Genomic DNA, 20554 nt, shown 5'->3' on the forward strand with positions numbered 1-20554 from the left:
TATGTTTTTGACCTAAAAGTCAGAACTATTAGTTTGGATGTATTCAGAAGATTATTCACATTGTTTATAGGGGGAATGGCTGGTATACACAAAGTAAGTGATTGCCAGCTATTTTCCTGTAGCTATCCTACCTACAGTTTTCACTCAGTAAGACACTAAATTCTGATCTTATGTAAAGCTTTTTCAGGTGTTTCTGAGATGACAAAATCATAGCTATAGTATATATACTTAAGCATCAGTAACAGTACCCACCAAATCCCATAACCAACAGTTAATCTCTCTTCATATTGAAATATCAAAATGAGGTCCAAAACTGATCAGAGGAACTTTTTTTTCAATGTGGAAGGCAATGTAGTTGGTGCCAATGCCTCTTCTGGTAACCTTTATAACCTAAGCATCAAAATAAGCACAGTTTAAGGGAAGAAAGAGGCAGAAACAAAGGTGAGCTGACCAAGGTCATGACCTCTTAGAGAAGAATCTAGGACAGAATGCAGCTTTCTGATTCCCAGACAAGTTCCCAATCCATCACCAAAGCAAATACTTTTCCTTTTGTGTTACTCTTTAATGCCTGTTAATAATTTACTATTTTAACTTCATGTAAGAAGCTAATGGTCTTACTCTTTTTCATTTCTCTTTAGAAAAGCAAAGAAATATAAACTTGTATTAACTATGTGATCCTACACTACTAAAAGTAAGCTCCAAAATTCTGACATGGTATTGATTTAAAAATAAAATTATTTAGGAATTCTTGGGGTCTGTAAACTTTAATAGAGGGATGGAGTGAAAACCACCAAGCAATTAATGCATTGTTTCTTTTGGGCAAGACAAGAGATGAAGCATATACTAATGAACATTGAAGGAGATCCAGACTAGTTCACAGGGGATTGCTTCAGTTTTAAACAGTAAATCCAAAAGGATTCAGCAAAGTCATTGTATTATTCCACAAATTTATTCACATTGAGTAACACAGAAGCAAGTAGCTTCAATACATTTAATAGAAGTAATCACTTATTTAGTTAAATACAGTTTTTGCAAAATCCAGTCTTGAGAAAGCAGACAAAGGCAGTAATAATACATATATTGATTCTAATAGAGGATTCTTATTTTTCCAAACTCTTATCAAGCTAAATGAGAGGTAGGTTTTTTCGTCTTATAAGAGATGAGACTGATAATTTACACTAATAGCTTTGGATTTATCAGAATAAAACTCCACTACCTCCGAAGAGAGCTAGGATATGCTCAATCCTATCCTTAACACAGCTTGACACTGTCTCCCATGGAAATCAATGGGAGCCATTCTAGGTACTTTAGTGGATGTTGGATGAGATCTCTGAACACTATGACATTTGGGAAGGGCCTAAAAAATAGAGGGGCACACTAGAAATAAACAAAATGTAGATTTAGGTTTTTGTTTCAAACTCTAATGTAGAACTTTTTAATGTAATGTTGAGACTGCTAAAAGACAAAGGCAAGCAACATTATAAATTAAAACCCTCTTTCCCTTCTCCCCTAAAAATATACTTACACCATTATTTTACTTTAAATTAGTAAATCTATCTCCTAAATACTCTGTTATCTACAGAGCCATAGAAAGGGATATCTTTATAATGGGTTTAAAAGATAATTGCATAGCTCTATACACTTTTCTCAATCAAAATTTGATATTTTTTTCTAAATATGTAGTAATGTATTCAAAAATTCATGTTAGTTGATAAGCCAGTTTTATCTATACACTGGATTATAAATTATGGGTTCATATCTACTTCCCTTATGAGTGGCAATACTCCTACTGACTGTAAGGAGAATGGTTCAAGCAAATTGCTGGGCAGCAAATTTTCCTAGTCTCAGTCCTTTTCCTAACAGGCATATGGTAGTCTCATGATGTTTGTCTGCATCTCAGGTAACAGATAAATATGAGAGAGAAAATCTTCCCTGTAAAAATACATTGTATTCTGCAACTGGGCTGTGACCAATGTCCCATATCTGCATTTATGAACAGAATATCGGTTCTTAATATGACAGGATCGTGCCCTCTCCATACCTGTGCTGCCTTTCAGAATAGGCAGGACAACTTTGATGGCCTAATGGGGTATCCTCTCTCCTTGAAGATCCAGTGTTCCCATACTTTCATTAACTTGACATTGATACAAAGTGCCTTTCATTCTGCCAGTCCTTTATAAAATTATTTATTCATTGCACCCCTCATTAAGGGCTGACCCACATAAAAGAAAAGAGGTAGGAGCTGTTTCTTTAGATAAAGCAAGGGAAGAGTCTGATTTCTAAAAATTTAGGATCATAACTTTAGTAATGGTCCATGTTGAGAGGAAAATCTGTGTGACTGAGCAGTTAAGAGTGCATCATAATGCAAATGCACTAGACTAACCTTAACTCTGCCTTCTTTACCCTTGGAGTGCTTAACTTCAAAGTATTATTTTTCTTTTAAAGTAGGCCTTTGGCAGTTGCAGTATTTCATAGACTGGCAAGCAAAAGGGAATGACTATAACCATCTAATTTGACCTCCTATATAAAACAGGACACAATGTCACTTGCTGCTTTTACTTTGAGCCAATTAACTAGTGTGTGACTAAGCATAACTTTCAAAGGCATTCATTTTTTCACTTGAGGATTTCAAGAGATGGAGAATCCATTAGTTTTCTTGCTGGTTTGTTCCAACAGTTAATCACTCCCTCTGTTTAAAAAATGTATGCTTCATTGCCTACCTGAATGGTTTCATGGTCTCAGCTTCCAGCTATGGGCAATTCAGGTCTTTTGTCTTTGGACTAAAGATCCATTTATTCACTTGGTATTTTCTCTCCATTAAGTTAAGTAAGTGTCTTAGTCACTGTAATCGAATCATCCTAATGCATTCTTGTTAAGGAAGCTAAATAGCTTGTGCTTTTAAAGTCTCTCAATGTAAAACACTTCCTGCAGCCCTCCAAATAATTTTGAAGCTTTTTTCTGCTCCTTTTTTTTTTCTTGCATCCTTTTCAGAACATAGGAGCCAGAACTGTGTGCTGTATTTCAACAGCAAATGAGAGACTGATATCCACCATGAGTCCACCAACCAAAACCATGCACACCACCTCCCTATCTCAGCTTACCTATATATATATATATATATATATATATATATTTTTTTTTTTTTTTCTTGGACAAAAATTATGCAGCCTCTTTGGGACAAGTACAGACCTATCACATCGATCACATTCATTTTATATTATGATATCTTTTACTTCCCCTTCTGCAAAACATTAAATATAGAAACCCCAATTCACGCAACAACAAGGCCTGCTGCCACCAATAGTAGAAGTACAAGCAGATGGTAAGAGGAACACTTTACCATGGGACCTGCCACTGCTCCAAGGCCAGGATCCATTGTGGAAACGCTGGTCCTTGATCCAAGGATGCTCAGACCAGCCTAAGCCGGGGGAACCCCACTGGTACTGCTGCCTTTACCATACCTGTGCCAGTCCAACCTTAGATTTCACTCTCCTACTTCTGTACTATTATTTTCCTTCCGTACTTTAGCTTTTCCTCTTTCAATTTCTCTTCCTGTTTTTCCTCTGCTTGAGAAGCATTTGGGGTTGCCAGGTAAGACTCCATCTTCTGCAGCATTCCTACAACCATGTGGCCAAAAATATCAGCAAAAAAGTGATATCTTAAACAGCTTTATTGCTGGTGCAAACGAGTTGCATCTCATGAGTTGCCTGAAGGCAATGTGTGAGGCTTGTTCTTCTGAAAGGGAAAGGTTGTAAGCAAGAGTAAGCACCAGAAGAACTTCAATTTCTATTTCTATGTTTGCTATTATTTTATGTATGCCTGTCATTAGAAGGTAATTAGAAGGAAGCTAGTTTGAGTAACTGACATTACAGACCATTAGAATTAATTCTTTCTCCAGGACAGTTAATGCCACCTTTAATACAACCAAATAGACTGTCAGTTCAGGGAAGAGAAGTGGATACTGAAGTTATTCCTTCTTTTTCTGTGCTTTTAATGATTGGTAATGAAGGTTGCATGTTTGTCCATGGGACTGAGAAAGTTGAAAAGCCAAATCTTAACTCCTTAATTTTGTATGACATCTGGATAACTCTTAGCTTTCCAGGCCCATTTATTCCCTCAAAATGAATCAAACACTTCTCCTATTATCTAAATCTTTCCTATTCTTGAACAGGTTACAATCAATGATATTTAACAGTTTTGACAGAGTACTGAGCTTTTTTTGCCTCTAGCCTGAATCCAGCTTAGTTCAAATATTTTTCTGTGGTTATGTTTTTTTTGGTGATGTGTTTTCCAGTGATCTTTAATGACTTTGGTGTTAGATGAGATCAGTTCTGAATTCTACTTTCATTATCATAAAACCATTTCCATGCTTTCTACAAATATTCAGATTCAATAATGAGATCAAAAATGCAGGTGTTAACAGGCTAAAATCTTTCTGATCTCCTTGGGGGAAAGTGCTGATGAAAGCTTGAAATGTGCAAACTAGAACAGTCAGCGAAATTGCTCTCCATTCTAAAATCTGCACTTTTTAAAAAGAGAAAGTTTATGGTTATTAGCAAATGTGCAGAAAAACCTATTACTTTTAAATAAAATGTCACGCATACAGCTGCACAACTTGTTCCTTGTATGAAGTTCTCCACTTCTCTTTAAGCATATGAATGCCAATATATGTTCAACTGCTTAGAAAAATTTCCACAAATAAGCGTCTGCAACCAACTAGTGAAGAAAGCAGCTATATCACCTAGAAACAGGCAAGCTGTCTGCTAGGGGGGGCTTGATTCCTCTCTACTGATGGCATTTTCTGAGAGGTTTATGAATGCAGGAATCCTGGTCATTCAGTCTCAGCTACAGAATTTCAAGCATTTTGTATAGTGTGGACAAGGCTCCATTTCTTTCTGTTGTTGTACCCTGTGTAGCTGACTGATATGAAACTGTCAAATTAGACATTGCTTTTAGTTTATTTATAGAGCCTTAAATAACAAAAATAGCAATTGAGAATTTAATGAGTTATTCCTCCTGTAAACAATAAAGATCTAATTTTCAGGAATAACAAAACATGAGGTTGACAGAGAATGAGGTTGGAGGGGGACTGAGAACTAGCTCTGAGACATCTGATTTTTCAATTATAGCCTATCCATAATTACGAGGAACAGTTTCCAATATTCAAACATAAGATAAAGGCTTGTTTTTTTTATGAAATAAATACATCACAGTAAACAGTACTTGTTTACATTTGGCAAGCTTGACTCCCTTCAGAAAATGCAGAAAATGCCATGCCCCAAAATTCACATTTGAATAATTAGTTTCGCATAGCCATGACGAGATCCACGATAACTTGGTAACCACAACTCCACCTCAAAGAAGAGTTAAATTGTTCTGCTCTGCCCATTCTCACACCAGCAGATCATTCACCCCCAAAAATTCATCTGCCCTACTTACACAAACAAACTGGACATCACGTAAATAATTCACAGAATGGCAGTCTCTTCTATTAACCGCATAGTGCAAGCCTCTGCCTTGAACATGAAACATGGCTGAAACTGAAATCACTGTGCTAGTCTTATAGCAGCAGATGGTATATGTGCTCTGTAAATCAAAAATATACCTGTCCTGTGAAGGAGAAATCTGTTCTTTTTTGATAGATCAGGCATGAGGAAGCTGTTATACTCTTGTGGACCAGTTGTTTCTTAGGAGTGTGTCCCTAAGGTTAGCAAGTCTGAAGTACAAACAGGAATCAAGCACAGAAACAGCTTTTGCCTAGTGAATATTAACTAATTCACCAAAATGCCTTCTATTCCTCTTATATATTACACATTTAAAAGTCAGGAAATATCCAGGTTAAGATTGAATGTGTAATTTTAGGCTTTTGTTCATTTGATACCATCTTTATTTAGGATGAAGGATTCAAATATACATAGCACTCTTTCTTTCCCCTCTGGGACCTCTGATGTCTGCTCAGTGTCCTCTTTCCATTGGGTGCTGTGGATGACAGTAGACGTTGCTGCTCCCTAAAGCTTCTACCTGCAGCACTTAGCTTCAGCACAGGAGTACAGGATCACAACTGAATAAGGCAGGAAGGTAATGACAGAAGAGTAAGGAAACAGAGAGAACACTGCGGGAGAGGAAGAGGAAGTGAAGTTTCATGATACTCCTCTGGCACTTGGTATTGGAAAGTGGCATCCATCCTTCTTCACTCACTGTCCATATGGTGCCAATCAAATAAGGATATCAGACAAAGTCAAGAATTGGGTCTAGAGTAAGGTAATTGACAGTGAAAGAGAAGAAAGAAAAGGAAAAATGAGGGGATGGTGGGTATATAGGGAATAAATAGAGAAAATCAGTAAAGAAATGAAGTGCTGTCCTGGTTTAACCCCAGCCAGCAACTAAGCACCATGCAGCCACTCACCCACTCCCCCCCCACCCTGCAGGATGGGGGAGAAAATCGAGAAAAGAAGCAAAACTCGTGGGTTGAGATAAGAATGGTTTATTAGAACAGAAAAGAAGAAACTAATAATGATAACACTAATAAAATGACGACAGCAATAATAAAAGGATTGGAATGTACAAATGATGCGCAGTGCAATTGCTCACCACCTGCCGATCGACACCCAGCTAGTCCCTCAGCGGCGATCCCCCTGCCCCCACTCCCCCCAGTTTATACACTAGATGGGACGTCACATGGTATGGAATACCCTGTTGGCCAGTTTAGGTCAGCTGCCCTGGCTGTGTCCTGTGCCAACTTCTTGTGCCCCTCCAGCTTTCTTGCTGGCTGGGCATGAGAAGCTGAAAAATCCTTGACTTTAGACTAAACACTACTTAGCAACAACTGAAAACATCAGCGTTATCAACATTCTTCTCATACTGAACTCAAAACATAGCACTGTACCAGCCACTAGGAAGACAGTTAACTCTATCCCAGCTGAAACCAGGACAAGTGCAACCCCCCAAATGTGAAGAAATAAACCCCAGAAAAAAGGGGGGGGGAGAACAGAGACCGAGACCATCCAACAGGGACAGTAATAAGGTGTGTAAAATCATGCAAGTTACAGCTAGATCTGACTATTTTGCTTAGAAACAAAAAGAATATGGACTGCCTTGTACGTGCACAGAGCGTGAACTGCTGTGTTCACATGGCCACATCTCTTACCTACCACAACTTTTGAAAAACATGTATCATCATGTATTACATGACTGCAGATAAACACGTCGCAAGGTGTACTGGAATTAATTGGTAAGAAAAGTGTATAAATAAAATGCTCTTTTACTTAAAATACAATACTATTAAATAAGATTTGAGATATCAGGGTCTCTGAAGAGGACTTGTGTCTCTTCTGGCACAGGTGCAAACTGTGAGTGCTGTTCAATCATTTGGATGGTGAGATGGCCTCTCACCATCTCTGTTCACACAGCTTAGCCAGGGTTGGGCTGCCAACCTCCATCATCTATGCTCTGCTCCTCATTTGTCTCTACTATTCCCTCTTTTGTGGGGATACTTGAAAATACAGAAGTAAGTGATGCAAAAACATGACTAACTTGCACGCAAATTTATGCTGGGAAATTTGCCAGGTTGCTATGGGAAACACGCACTGCAAGGAGCATCTGCTCCCTGTCTGTCCTCCTCTGTCCTAGTGCATTCACTTACGCTCTGGGGAGGCTTACATAGACTGAACTTGCTGACACATGGGAATATGTTAACAAACAGGCTCTGTGATTCCCTTTCACAAATATTTGACATTTTGTACACTTACTTTCTTTTGCCCGCACGTCCTGACAAGAAATCTGGCCCATGAAAAGTGAACATGGAAAATCTATGTCCTTGTATGATGACCATTTCTGCAAGACCAAGACACAATTAGAATACATGAAAACTGGCCATAATATTGCAATGCTTGTATCATCACTTGCAACTCGTACAGACTTTATAAACCTAACCATGACACAGAAGAACCCACTGATACTTAATATACATTTTAAAACCAGTCTGTATCGGGTTTGTGTGGCTGGGTTTTTGGTAGTGGGGAAGGGGGCCGCAGGGGTGGCTCCTGTGAGAAGCTGCTAGAAGCTTCCCCGGCTCCAAGTCGGACCCGCCTCTGGCCCAGGCTGAGCCCATCAGTGACGGTGGTAGCGCCTCTGGGAGAACAGATTTAAGAAGGGGAACCTGCAGCGAGTGGGGGGAGTGGGATGTGAGAGGAACCCCTCTGCAGACACCGAGGTCAGTGAGGGGGGAGGAGGGGATGCCCCTGCAGCCCGTGGTGAGGCGGCAGGCTGTCCCCCCCCAGCCCATGGAGGGGAGCGGGGGAGCGGAGGCCCCCCAAGATGGCCGTGACTCCATGGGAAAGCCCGCGCTGGAGCAGTCTGTGACTGAAGGGCTGCAGCCCGCAGAAAGGACTCACGTTGGAGAAGTTCGTGGAGGACTGTCTCCCGTGGGAGGGACCCCCCGGTGGAACAGGGGCCGAGTGCGGAGTCCTCCTCCCCCTGAGGAGGAAGGAGCGGCAGAGACCAGGTGTGGCGAGCTGACCCCAACCCCCATCCCCTGTTCCCCTGCGCCGCCGGGGGGAGGAGGTGGAGAGAACCGGGAGTGGGCTTGAGGCGGGAAGGAGGGAGGGCTGGGGGGAAGGTGTTCTGAGGTTTGGTTTTACTTCTCAGTGTCCTTGTTTTGTTTTGATTGGTAGAAAATGAAATGGATTTTGTTTCTTCGCCAAGTTGAGCCTGTCTGTTGCCCGTGACCATCAGTGGTGAGTGATCCCTCCCAGCCCTTATCTCGACCCCACGAGCTTTTCGTTATACTTTCTGCTCCCATCTCACAGGGTGGGGGGAGTGAGCGAGCAGCTTCTTGGTGCTTAGTTGTTGCCGGCTGGGCTTAAACCACGACACAGTCGCCACTTAGAACACAGTAGGTGCAAACCTTCAGGCTTTCCTGCATGCCATCTCAGATGCCTCACACATAGTTGCAGAAAGTGGCACCTGTCACTCTTCACTCCCGTTTTACGTAATTTTCTAAACAAACAAGCACACCCTACAAAGGGCTCTTTTCCCCTACGTGTCCCTGCAATCCAAACAGTCTGGAAACAGCTTATTGGTTCAACAGTTCCACAGTATCTACAGTCTGGCTCATCAGATAGGAAAACAGCAAAACTACTTCAAAGCCTGAATGCTAATCTGTGTTAGCTGGGTACAGAGTAATTTGATAGGAAACGTGTTTCAGTCAGATACATGATCAGGACTTTTTTTTCCTCCTGGTTACACTTTTTCTGCAGAAGGGTATTTTCCAGTAAATTGAAAAAATACTTGCTTTTGGCAGCTGACATGACTACATATACTACCCCACAGGACATGCTAGTGGAGATACATTTTCCTATTCTTATGGTCTACCTTCAGTAATACATATTTTCAATCCCAGGTCTTTTCAGAGGAAATTTCTGTGACGTTTACCTTTTGTCTTTTATTTCCAAAATGTAGTGCAACATGTCCAGATTCAGACCTGTTTTACATATGCAGCTATTCTACCTGTTCTTTCCACACACCAGCACTTGAAATGACGTGTAGGCTCCTCTGTTACATTTCAGCATAGGGTATTCGTGAGGTGTGTAGGGTGCATGTTCATAGGTGCACTTCAGACAAGCAGGTTTCACCAGAAACTTGGATTCTCATGTGACACTGCTTTCTATTTCTTGATAACTTCAATTACTCAGCAAAAGTAGTCACAGGGAAATGCATAATTGTCTCACATGCAATAGTTTAAATAAGCCACTTATTAGCAGCTGTTTGAACTGCACCTGCAATTTTATTATTACCTGGTACTGCTAAATTTTAACAGCCTTTAGTCCTACCACTCAATTTACATGCTTTATAATATTATCTATAGTATTTACAATCCGGCAGTGTTCTAGCACTTCCACACAGAAACGAGGCAGTCTTTCTCTCAGTTTGCAAGCTCACCAAACAGCACAGCCAAATTCAGACCACATGGTAAATACCTAGGACATTATATGTAATGAAAAATGACACAGTGTATTGGGTTTGCATGGTGAGGTTTTGGTAGTGGGGGAGGGGCTGCAGGGCTGGCTCCTGTGAGAAGCTGCTGGAAGCTTCCCCCCATGTCTGACAGCCAATGCCAGCCAGCTCCAAGACAGACCTGCTGCTGGCCAAGGCTGAGTCCATCAGTGACAGTGGTAGCGCCTCTGGGATAACGTATTTGAGAAGGGAAAAAAAAAAACCTGCGCAATTGCATCTGGAGGTAGGAGTGAGAACATGTGAGAGGAACAACCCTGCAGACACCAAGGTCAGTGAAGAAGGAGGGGGAAGAGATGCTCCAGGCGCCGGAGCAGAGATTCCCCTGCAGCCCGTGGGGAAGACCGTGGTGAGGCAGGCTGTCCCCCTGCAGCCCATGGAGGTCCATGGTGGAACAGATATCCACTTGCAGCCCGGGGAGGACCCCATGCCAAAGCAGGCAGGTGCCCAAAGGAGGCTGTCACCCTGTGGGAAGCCCATGCTGGAGCAGGCTCCTGGCAGGACCTGTGGAGAGAGGAGCCCATGCTGGAGCAGGTTTTCTGGCAGGACTTGTGACCCTGTGGGGGACCCATGCCAGAGTATTCTGTACCTGAAGGACTGCAGCCTGTGGGAGGGACCCCACGCCGGAGCAGGGGAAGACTGTGAGGAGTCCTGCCCCTGAGGAGGAAGGAGCGGCAGACACAACGTGTGGTGAACTGACCACTACCCCCATTCCCCATTCCCCTGTGCTGCTGGAGGGGAGGAGGAAGAGAAAATCAGGAGTGAACTTGTGCCCAGGAAGAAGGGAGGGGCGGGGGAAGGTGTTTTAAGATTTAGTTTTTATTTCTCATTACTCTACTCTGATTTCATTGGAAATAAATTGAATTAATTTCCCTGGGTTGCATCTGTTTTGCCCACGACCACGACTGGTGAGTGATCCCTCCCTGTCCTTATCTCAACCCACGAGCCTTTTGTTGTATTGTCTCTTCCCTGTCCAGCTGAGGAGGGGAGTGATAGAATGGCTTTGGTGGGCACCTGGCGTCCAGCCAGGGTCAACCCACCACACACAGTTAAGACAGTTAACAATGCTTTATTTTTCACCCTCCACAATTCATAGTTATCTATGAATTCCTTTATTTTAGTATCTCACTGAGGTCTACTAACGATGCAATCTGAAACATGCAGTACACATTCGGAAGTAGCCTATGACACAGAAAAGCTGAGAGAAAAAATGGATAGCTGTACCTTTCCTATGGTACCATCCTTTTCTCCACCAGGAGTTTAATTCTGATTACTTGCATTACAGCAGAACCTGGCCCTAGATATTAAGCACATCTGTACTGTGCCAGGTGCTGTATGGATAGAGCAAAAACAGAAAGCATAACAAAATGAAGTGGCATAATTTGGTGGTCAACATGGTAAACTCAGCAGTTACATGTTTCTCAAGACTAATAAGGTTATTACAGGAGCGTCTGAGGCACTGTCAAAGAAAGAAACAGCACGTCATGAAATGCTAAAAGGGAAGCTCCTTCCACAGTGGAGGGAATTCTGGTACAGGATTCAGAAATACTTAAAGATTTAGAGACAGTTAGTTCTGCCTTCTGAATGCAAATCGCCGATGTTACGACAAAAACAGGCCTGGCAGTTTTGACTGCCCAGGAAAAATAGGGACTTCATTCCAGTATATCTAAAAGTGGGTAGAAAAAAAGAAAATCTTTTAATTAATAATTTAAAAAAAAAAGAGTGATCCAGCTGGAGAGCAATTCACTACATATATTATTGCATTACACAAAAACATCACCAAGACGACTCAGGAAGGAGCAGGAGTTATCAACCTGATGAAAAAAGTCACTATGGTGCTCCCAGAGGATGATTCCACTATTCCAGTAACTTGTTTATATTGCTGTAATTTTCAACACAAGTAGTGATTATATTGAAACTTTTTTTTCCTAGCAGAACTACTGCATTTTACACTAACAGAAACAATTTAAAGTTTTATTTATCCACAAATTATTTCAGTGAATGCTGTGCCATCAGGCTAGCATCTCACAAACCGTTTTTGAAAAGAAAAATCGGAGGTGGAAGACGAGTAGTGCAAGAATAGCTTTTCTTCCTTTCTAGTGATCGCGTTATTTCTCTTCAGTTCAAACCCCCAGATGTTTGAACCACGGAGCGTTACGTGACCGCCTACAGCGGATGTTGGTAGGCAGCCGTGCTTCCCTCTCCCTGTGACACGCAGAGGACACAACAGACGTGGAGGGGCAGAAAAGCACCCCCAGCCTTCAACCACAAACCCGTGCGAGAGCATCGCAGCTACCCCACAGCGAAACGTCCGTGCCTACACCCGGGCCTCCGAGAGCGAACCGACACTCGCCAGACAACCGCATTTTAAAAATCCCGCCTAAATTAACGCCCCCGGTCCGCCCACCACCCCGCTGGGCCCCACCGCTCCTCTCGCAAAGCCACGACACCGGCGCTGCGGGCGCCGGCCCCGAGCGCAACACCCCGCCGCCGGGCGCGAGCGCCCCTTCCCGCCCGCCGGGGCGTGTCCGGCGCGCGGCCCCGCCCCTCCGGGCGCCGCTCAACGGCCACGGCGCCGGCCGCCTCGCGCCCTTCCCTCACCGCTCCTTCCCCCTCTCCCGCTCGGCATCCGGCGCGGGGCCCGGCCCGCGCTGGGCCCGCCGCCGTGCGCCGCCAGGCGGGGAGGGGGAGGCGCGGGGGGAGGCCGCCGGGCTCGCCCATGGGGGCGCAGGCGCGGCGGGGCGGGTGCCCGCGGCGCGGCGGGAGCGGCTCCCCGGCGCCCCTTCGGCGAGGGCCGCCCCCGTGCGCCGCGGCGCGCGCCACCGCTCCCCTCCCCGCCCCCGCCCGGCTGCCGCCGCCGCCGCGCGGGACCCCCGAAAAGGGAGATGGAGCCGGCGCGCTCCCCCCGCTCTCCACCCCCCCCCGCCTCCTCCTCCTCCACGCTCCCCGGCACAGGCGCGCCCTGCCCGCACCGCGCATGCACGTACCCCCCGCCCCCGGCGCGCGCGCGCGCACTGAGTGCTCGTGCAGGAGGCGGCGGTGACGGCCGGAGAGACGCGCGCAGACCCCCCCCCCCAGCCCCCCCTCCCCAAATTCCCCCCCTCCCTCCCTTCCCCCCCCCCGGCCCCCTCCCGCGCGGCGGCAGCGGCGGCAGCGGCAGCCCCCCGCGCTCCCCGGGAAGTGCGGTTCCGCGCGCGCGCGGGTGGCAGGTAAGCGCGAGCCCTCTCCCTACCCCCCCTCCCCCCCCCCTCCGCCCAACGGCAGGGCCGCCGTTGCGCTGCGCGCGCGCGCTCTCCCTCGCGCGCCCCCCCTCCCGCCTCCTACTCCTCCCCCCTCCCCCGCTCAGTGCCGCCGCCTCCAGCAGCCCCGGCTGCTGACGGCCGCAGCCGTTAAAGCCCAGGCAGCTGGCGCTGGGTGAGATGGAGGCGCCGCGGGCGCGCCCGCCGCCGCCGCCGCCGCCAACAGCTCGGAGCCGTCGCGCGCCTGCCTCCCGCGGGCGAGGGGAGGGCGAGGAGAACACGTCCAGCGACGGATGCGCACGTTGGGGCGCGCGGGCCCCGCGCGGCGGCGGCCGCAACAAAGGGGCGCGCGGCCGCGGCTTGGCGGCGGCGGGAGCCTGGCATCGTCTCGACCGCCGCCACCGGCGGGGCGGGCGCCGCGCGAGAAGCGTTGGGGCGAGGGGGAGGGGGGCGCCCTCCCCGCGCAGCCCCGTGAGGCGGCGCGGGGCGGGGGGGAGCGCCGGGCTCGCTCCGGAGAGGGGCCGCCTGCTGCTCGCGGGCGCCCCCGACGACGGGCCGGGAGCGCGGGCGGCGCCTCCCTGCTGCAGGGCCGCGCCGGCAGCCGCGGGCCCGCGGCGGCGGCGGCGGCGAGCGGGCCGCGGCAGCCCGGTAGGGCCGGGCCCCGCCGGGAACCCGCCCGCGCCGCGTCCTCGCCAGCGGGTGCATGGAGCGGGCGTGCGCCCGGCTGGCTTTGCGGTCACGGGCACGGCAGTCGGCGCCGCGGCAGTGCGTCTTCGGAGCCGTGCGCGCTAGCGCGGCGAGGCACCGAGCGTGTCTCGGGCGGCGGCGGCGGCGGCGGCAGGAGCTGCACGAACAGTTACAACCCCAGACATACTCCCCCTCTTCGCCCCCCCCGTGCCTGTGGTGGTAACGGCAGTGTAAAATGTGTGCGGGGGGGGTGTGTGTGTGTATAATTAGAATTACCCCGCGGAAGCGGTGACCCGGTGGCAGTGGGAGTTTCCCCCGCCTTTAGTCCGTGCTGGAGGTACTCTGGTCAAGTGCCTAGCGTGCTCCACTCGCAGAGCAGTACCTTTGTTTCTGTCACCAACTGCTGCACACCCCTGTGTACTCAGCGACGCTGTCTTCAGCCAATTACTTCTCGTATAATTGGTTCTTGCTTAGTAAGTCCCAACAGAATGGCAGCAAAATTGCATATTGTTTAACAAAACAGGGTGGGATTGCTGCTAGATCATTAGCAGTAACATTTTGCTGTTTGCTTAAAAAGAAAGCAGCGTTTTTCCCAGCTTGCAAAGAACTCTAACTGGATCCTGTTGAAATAGGTTTGTCCTGCCCTCTTCAGTGCTGGACTGTTATGTTTTCCTGGGACGGTAGACCCCGACAGCCCAGAAAAATACACAGCGTTTCTTGGTTTTGTTTTCTTTTTGTGTATTTCAAATATTTATGCACTTCCTATCTGGCTGTCTCAACATCTGATTATTGGGGACCAAGAAAAGAATTTTGGCTTTCCTCAGGTTTCTTTTGTAGCCAGTGGCACTGTATGCTGAGATGCCAGACCTGCAAAGGTGTTTGGAGGGAGTCAGGCATTCCCATACCATTATAAACACCCAGCACCAAGAGGGGAAGTTGCCTACCTGTCGTCTGCTTCCGTTTCGTATATGGTCCAGGATAAATTAGGATTTAGGAAAGGAGTTCCCAGTAGCTCTGTGCCAGGCAATGGAGGATTTGTTCTGAACCAAATATTAAATTTCCCTCCTCTTCGCTGCATTTCCTGCTTCTGTCACAATTAGATGCCTGTGGGAGATTGCGATTTAATAGTTTAAATTACGTGTTTTGCATTTTCTTTCTGCCGTTCAAGTATCTCTGTTGTTGGCGTTCTGGTATCCATGGTGTCTCTTTCCCTGGTCCTGGATGTGCATCCATCCACAGCCCAGTCTGCTGTCCTTTGGAATGCTTGGTCTGCTTGCCAGACCCGCTACTAGGCTTGCCCACCACACTAATTCAGCAGAAGACTAATCACCTTTTTGATGAGTTGCTTGCTGGGTTAACACTGTTGATTCCTGTAGAGGTTTTTCAGACTTTTAGATGTAGTGCAAACTACAGGAAAGTGGAGTCAGGGAAGTGAAGTAGCCAGAGGCAAGTGAACACATGGTTTACGACAACAGTGCTATCAGATCAATTTATACAGTCATCTATCTGTAGAACCAGTCAAAATAACTGGGTATTTTAACAGTGCATTTTGTATAATTTTAAATAATTGAAAATGCTGTGTTTTAACACACAAATTTAAAACAATTTCTGGAATCGATTTAATCATTTCTTAAAATGTTATTATCTTCCTGTCTTTCAGGCTGAAGGTGGCCCATTGTAAGGGCTAATCATCTGTCAAATACTTAAACATCATTTGTTCAGAAAATTTCCTGCATTGTTCATGGTAAGGCTTATATGTGATATTTCACATTTGGTTTGTTATGCTGACAAATTTAGAGTATTTCTTATACATTTTTTAGTATTAATATTTCTTTTAGCTATAAGAATGACTTCTGCTGCAGTTGGATCATACGTTTATTGGGAATTGCAACTTCACAGAGAAAGTTTTCATTTTAGGTAACTGAATCAATAAATATTTGAATAAATTAATATATTGGTACGAAAAATTATCCTTTATAAATCACTATGTGTTCTGTAAAGCGTATAACCTAGGGAAAGACCTTTATGTATTCACAATTTTAAAAGAATTTTAAGAGTAATGCTTTTATCAGCTGAAAGGTTTTTTCTGGTCATATTAAGCAAAAAAAATTATTTGGCAATTCTTTTAGTGTGTAAGTGACATCAGCTGTTGGGATTTTATGACTGACACAATTTATAAAAATTACAAAACTTTCCCATGTCATTTTACAGGAGTTTTTCATCAGTATGTCTGAAACCATTAAATATAATGACGACGATCACAAAACTGTGTTCCTGAAAACATTAAATGAACAACGTCTGGAAGGAGAATTTTGTGACATAGCTATCGTGGTTGAAGATGTTAAATTCAGAGCACATAGGTGCGTGCTTGCTGCCTGCAGTACCTACTTCAAAAAGCTTTTCAAAAAACTGGAAGTTGATAGTTCATCAGTAATAGAAATAGATTTTCTTCGTTCTGATATTTTTGAGGAAGTTCTCAATTACATGTATACTGCAAAGATTTCTGTTAAGAAAGAGGATGTAAATTTGATGATGTCTTCAGGCCAGATTCTTGGTATTCGATTTCTGGATAAACTCTGCTCTCAAAAACGTGATGTATCTAGTCCTGAAGAAAACACACAGTCCAAGAGCAAGTACTGTCTAAAAGTAAACCGTCCTATGGGGGAACCTAATGATACCCAAGATGATGAGGTGGAAGAAATTGGAGATCATGATGACAGTCCATCAGATGTGACGGTGGAAGGAACTCCCCCAAGTCAGGAAGATGGAAAATCACCTACCACTACCCTGAGAGTGCAAGAGGCGATTCTGAAAGAGTTGGGAAGTGAAGAAGTTCGAAAAGTAAACTGCTATGGCCAAGAAGTAGAGCCTATGGAAACAACTGAATCAAAAGACTTAGGATCTCAGACCCCTCAGACTTTGACATTTAATGATGGCATAAGTGAAGTGAAAGATGAACAGACACCAGGCTGGACCACGGCAGCTGGGGATATGAAGTTCGAGTATTTGCTTTATGGTCACAGGGAACACATTGTATGTCAGGCTTGTGGTAAGACCTTTTCTGATGAAGCGCGATTGAGAAAACATGAAAAGCTACACACTGCTGATAGACCATTTGTTTGTGAAATGTGTACAAAGGGCTTTACCACGCAAGCTCATTTGAAAGAGCACCTGAAAATACACACAGGTTACAAGCCTTACAGTTGCGAGGTATGTGGAAAGTCTTTTATTCGTGCACCGGATCTAAAAAAGCACGAAAGGGTTCACAGTAATGAGAGGCCATTTGCATGCCATATGTGTGATAAAGCTTTCAAGCACAAGTCCCACCTCAAAGACCATGAAAGAAGACATCGAGGAGAGAAACCTTTTGTCTGCAGTTCCTGCACTAAAGCATTTGCTAAAGCATCTGATCTAAAAAGGCATGAGAACAATATGCACAGTGAAAGAAAACAAGTTACTACAGCCAATTCCATCCAAAGTGAAACAGAACAGTTACAGGCAGCAGCTATGGCTGCTGAAGCAGAGCAGCAATTAGAAACTATAGCTTGTAGTTAAAAGCAGGAACTTTATCAGAAGTAATATAAGAAATTAAATTGAACAAAATCTATTGTTGGTATACGTTTAGACTGAGAATTATCTTTTCAAGAAAACATATTTTTAGAGGAATTGAATGCTACATAGGAACACAGCATTGCTTGGTTAGGTATTTTAAAATATTTCAGAGATGGGTATTCTTTGAATATGAAATAGTTTTGTTGTCATTAGCAGTATAATGCACTAATACCTGATTTAATTTGAGAATATGATCAAGTTCTCTATAAAACAGGAATCATCACCAGCTGATGTTTTGTTTCATCCAGTATGGAATACTGCATACAATGTCGACATCGAAATCAGTGAGTTTTGTTTGAAAACACTGAGATCTCACAAAATAACAAACATGGAAAGGAAATACTTGGTTTTCATAATTGTGAAGGTGTTATACCTACAGTTTTTGAGAAACAGATGTTGATTCCCTAAGCTTTGTATTTCCTCCTTTTTTCACCTAATGTAGGTGCTAGAGGTTGGTACAACAGAGTGTAAGGGGGGACGGTGATCAAAATGAAATTGCTTCTTATTCCATTCCCTCAGATACCCTCTTATTTTAATCAAGGTGGCAAGTTTAATGAAATACTTGCTTTCCTGAAAAAACTGCATTATTCACAGTGGTCCCGGCTGCCAAAGCAGAAGGTTCATGGCATTCACCAATCCCTTCTGTGGGGAAAAGAGTCTGCCTCGTTTGTTTCTGTGTTCACTCTTATGCAGGCCCCTGAAGACGGGACAGAGCCACACAGGAAAAAGGGTGCAGCATGGAGAAGGAGACATGTTCCTTACTCTGACCCGGTAGAAATTAGTTAAAGCTAATACAGTCTGAGGCTGTAGTTTTTATTCTGCAGCTTTCAGTTCACCTAACCTAGCACAGGTAAGACAAAGGAGTGTTTCTGGCAGTGCAGGAGTATTAGCTGCACTGGTGAGTGACCGGGTTTCACTGCCAGACCTCTGGAGTTGCAGAGCTCAGCCACGGGCTATTGCATAACTGCCCGCAGTGGTCAGGCTGGGTTTTGTGTCCTAGCTGGTCATATCAGCTAATAGGTCCCGTTCAAGTTTAAAAACTTCTGCCTTCTGACACACCACCTCTCAGCAAGAGGGAGACTTCAGTGAGTGACTTCAGTCATAATTGAACCAGAATCAGTGTTCACTAATAGTCTGTTACTTAGAGTTGCCCATTTTTTTTTTCAGATGAGCTGGGGTAGATGCTGCTAATTTAACTGTTAACTCACAGAGTCAACAAAGTGGTCTTTGGATTGCAGTCTGCTGCGTGTAGTCAACACGAGAAGACTCAGTAACAGTGGTAATGTAATTCAAAGGGATATCAAGCCTTTATTTTAAATTTGTAAATACTACAGCTGTTGTCAAAACTTCATTTGAAGTTGGAAAAAAAACGCACTCTTGGGCACATGGTTGGATAACATTGGTCACTTGCAATACCTATAGCATATGAAAGTGTTAGACCAGTTTCTGGTAAGTTACTGTGTAGTAGATCACATCTTGCTTTTCTAAATAGAAATTGAAAATAGTGTTTTTGGAACTGTTATATGGAACTTTGATTATTGTTTTTTTGTTTGGTTGGGTTTTTTTACAGCTTCATTTTATTCATGTACTCATCAGGTTAAGCAGTTACCTTAAAATGCCAATAATTGTTTGAAAGCTGGTCTGTAAATAAAACATGAACTTAATATTTTAGAAAATGTAAACTTTGGACCTTTACCAATATATTTTTTTAAAATGTTGCTTCATTTTACATTCAGTAATATTAGTTTGTAAACAAACTATACATTTTGTATCTGTGCAACATCAGAGGATGTGTATTCATTGCATTTTATTGGTTCTCTTGAGGAACATGATAAATGACCATTGTTAAAATGTTTTACTGTATATGATCATAGATATAAAGATAGTAGGTCCAAAATGAGATCTACTTTTTTTTTTCTAAATATATTAGTCTTGCTATGTTTTCTTATCTAAAATTGTGTTCACTTTTTCTTAGATGATAAAATCGGGTTTAAGACTGTACAAAACAGATCTGTTGTGATGAGTTCAAAAGTGTAAAAGATGATGAAAGTAAATTTTCTCTAGGTCTCCTGTGAAGAGTGCAGGAAGTAATGACCTTAAATGACAGCAGTGAACGTTTACATTAGACATTAGAAAAAACTTAAAAGGGTTGAATAATGAGTTACTAGAACAGAATGCCTGGGGAGACACTGCAATTTCCGCTAGTGGTGATATTCAAGAACGGTTTAGATAAACATCTGTTAGGAATGGTTTAAATATAGTTAATTCTGCCTTGAAGCTGAGGGATAAGCTAAATAACCTCTCAAGAAGAACCTCACTGGTTTTTTTGGAAAGTAATAAATAAAAATGGAGCTCACTGAGACAGCAGACGCTTGAATGGGAAGACAGAGCTCAAGGCTTACAGTTAAAGAAAATTGCCCTCTGACATTTGAGCACCAGCAGTCAGGCTGTGAATTTGAAATTGTTAACAAAAAGCAGGCTTGCATTAAAAGAACACCACCGAAAGTGTGATAACATTGTGTTTTACACCAGAGTAAATTCTGCTGTTAAAGCTTACAGCTCTTAAGAGTTATACAAGGTTACAGCTATAAGGGTTGCATGGTGTTTGTAGCTTTTTAAAACTGGGACGGTTTGATATTATACGTACTCTAATACAAAAGTGTGCAGAGGCAGGAACAAATATTATTGCTGCATCTTCCTTGGACAGGCATAAACACCTTACATGAGACTTGGTATTAACAGTCTGTCATGGAAACAAATTCAGTGGAATCAATGGAGTTGCTCCCATGTCAAAGGTTCTGAAAGGGGCCTCGGCCTCTTGCTGGTTTTTAGCTGCTTAAGAGTCAGAAGGCTGCTGTATGTTCCTGAGACCAACAATGACAATATTGATCAAGAAGGCAAAGGCTCAGTTATTTTTGTGAAGTTGAGAATTTTATTGGCAATTTCTACTACTGCTGTCTGTTTTAAGGCTGTGAACTTACCTTATTTTTTCTTTTTTTGAAAGC

General features: G+C 44.3%; 2 protein-coding genes across 2 annotated transcripts in view; both read left to right on the top strand.

Moving 5' to 3' along the window:
- Window positions 1-13106: 13106 nt before the first annotated feature.
- Window positions 13107-19504, top strand: ZBTB14 (zinc finger and BTB domain containing 14). Its single transcript, XM_052786950.1, has 3 exons — window positions 13107-13220; window positions 15598-15681; window positions 16149-19504. Exons 2-3 carry the CDS (start codon window positions 15679-15681, stop codon window positions 17490-17492), a joined length of 1347 nt encoding a protein of 448 aa, XP_052642910.1. The 5' UTR covers window positions 13107-13220; window positions 15598-15678; the 3' UTR covers window positions 17493-19504.
- Window positions 18766-20554, top strand: part of AKAIN1 (A-kinase anchor inhibitor 1) — a 33284-nt gene continuing 31495 nt past the window's right edge. The window contains exon 1 of the mRNA XM_052786951.1: window positions 18766-18828. The gene's annotated coding sequence lies outside the window, so the exon portion shown is untranslated. The remainder of the gene's footprint in view (window positions 18829-20554) is intronic.

The sequence above is a fragment of the Harpia harpyja genome, chromosome 5 (genome assembly GCF_026419915.1).
Source record: "Harpia harpyja isolate bHarHar1 chromosome 5, bHarHar1 primary haplotype, whole genome shotgun sequence".
In the NCBI taxonomy this organism is placed as follows: Eukaryota; Metazoa; Chordata; class Aves; order Accipitriformes; family Accipitridae; genus Harpia; species Harpia harpyja.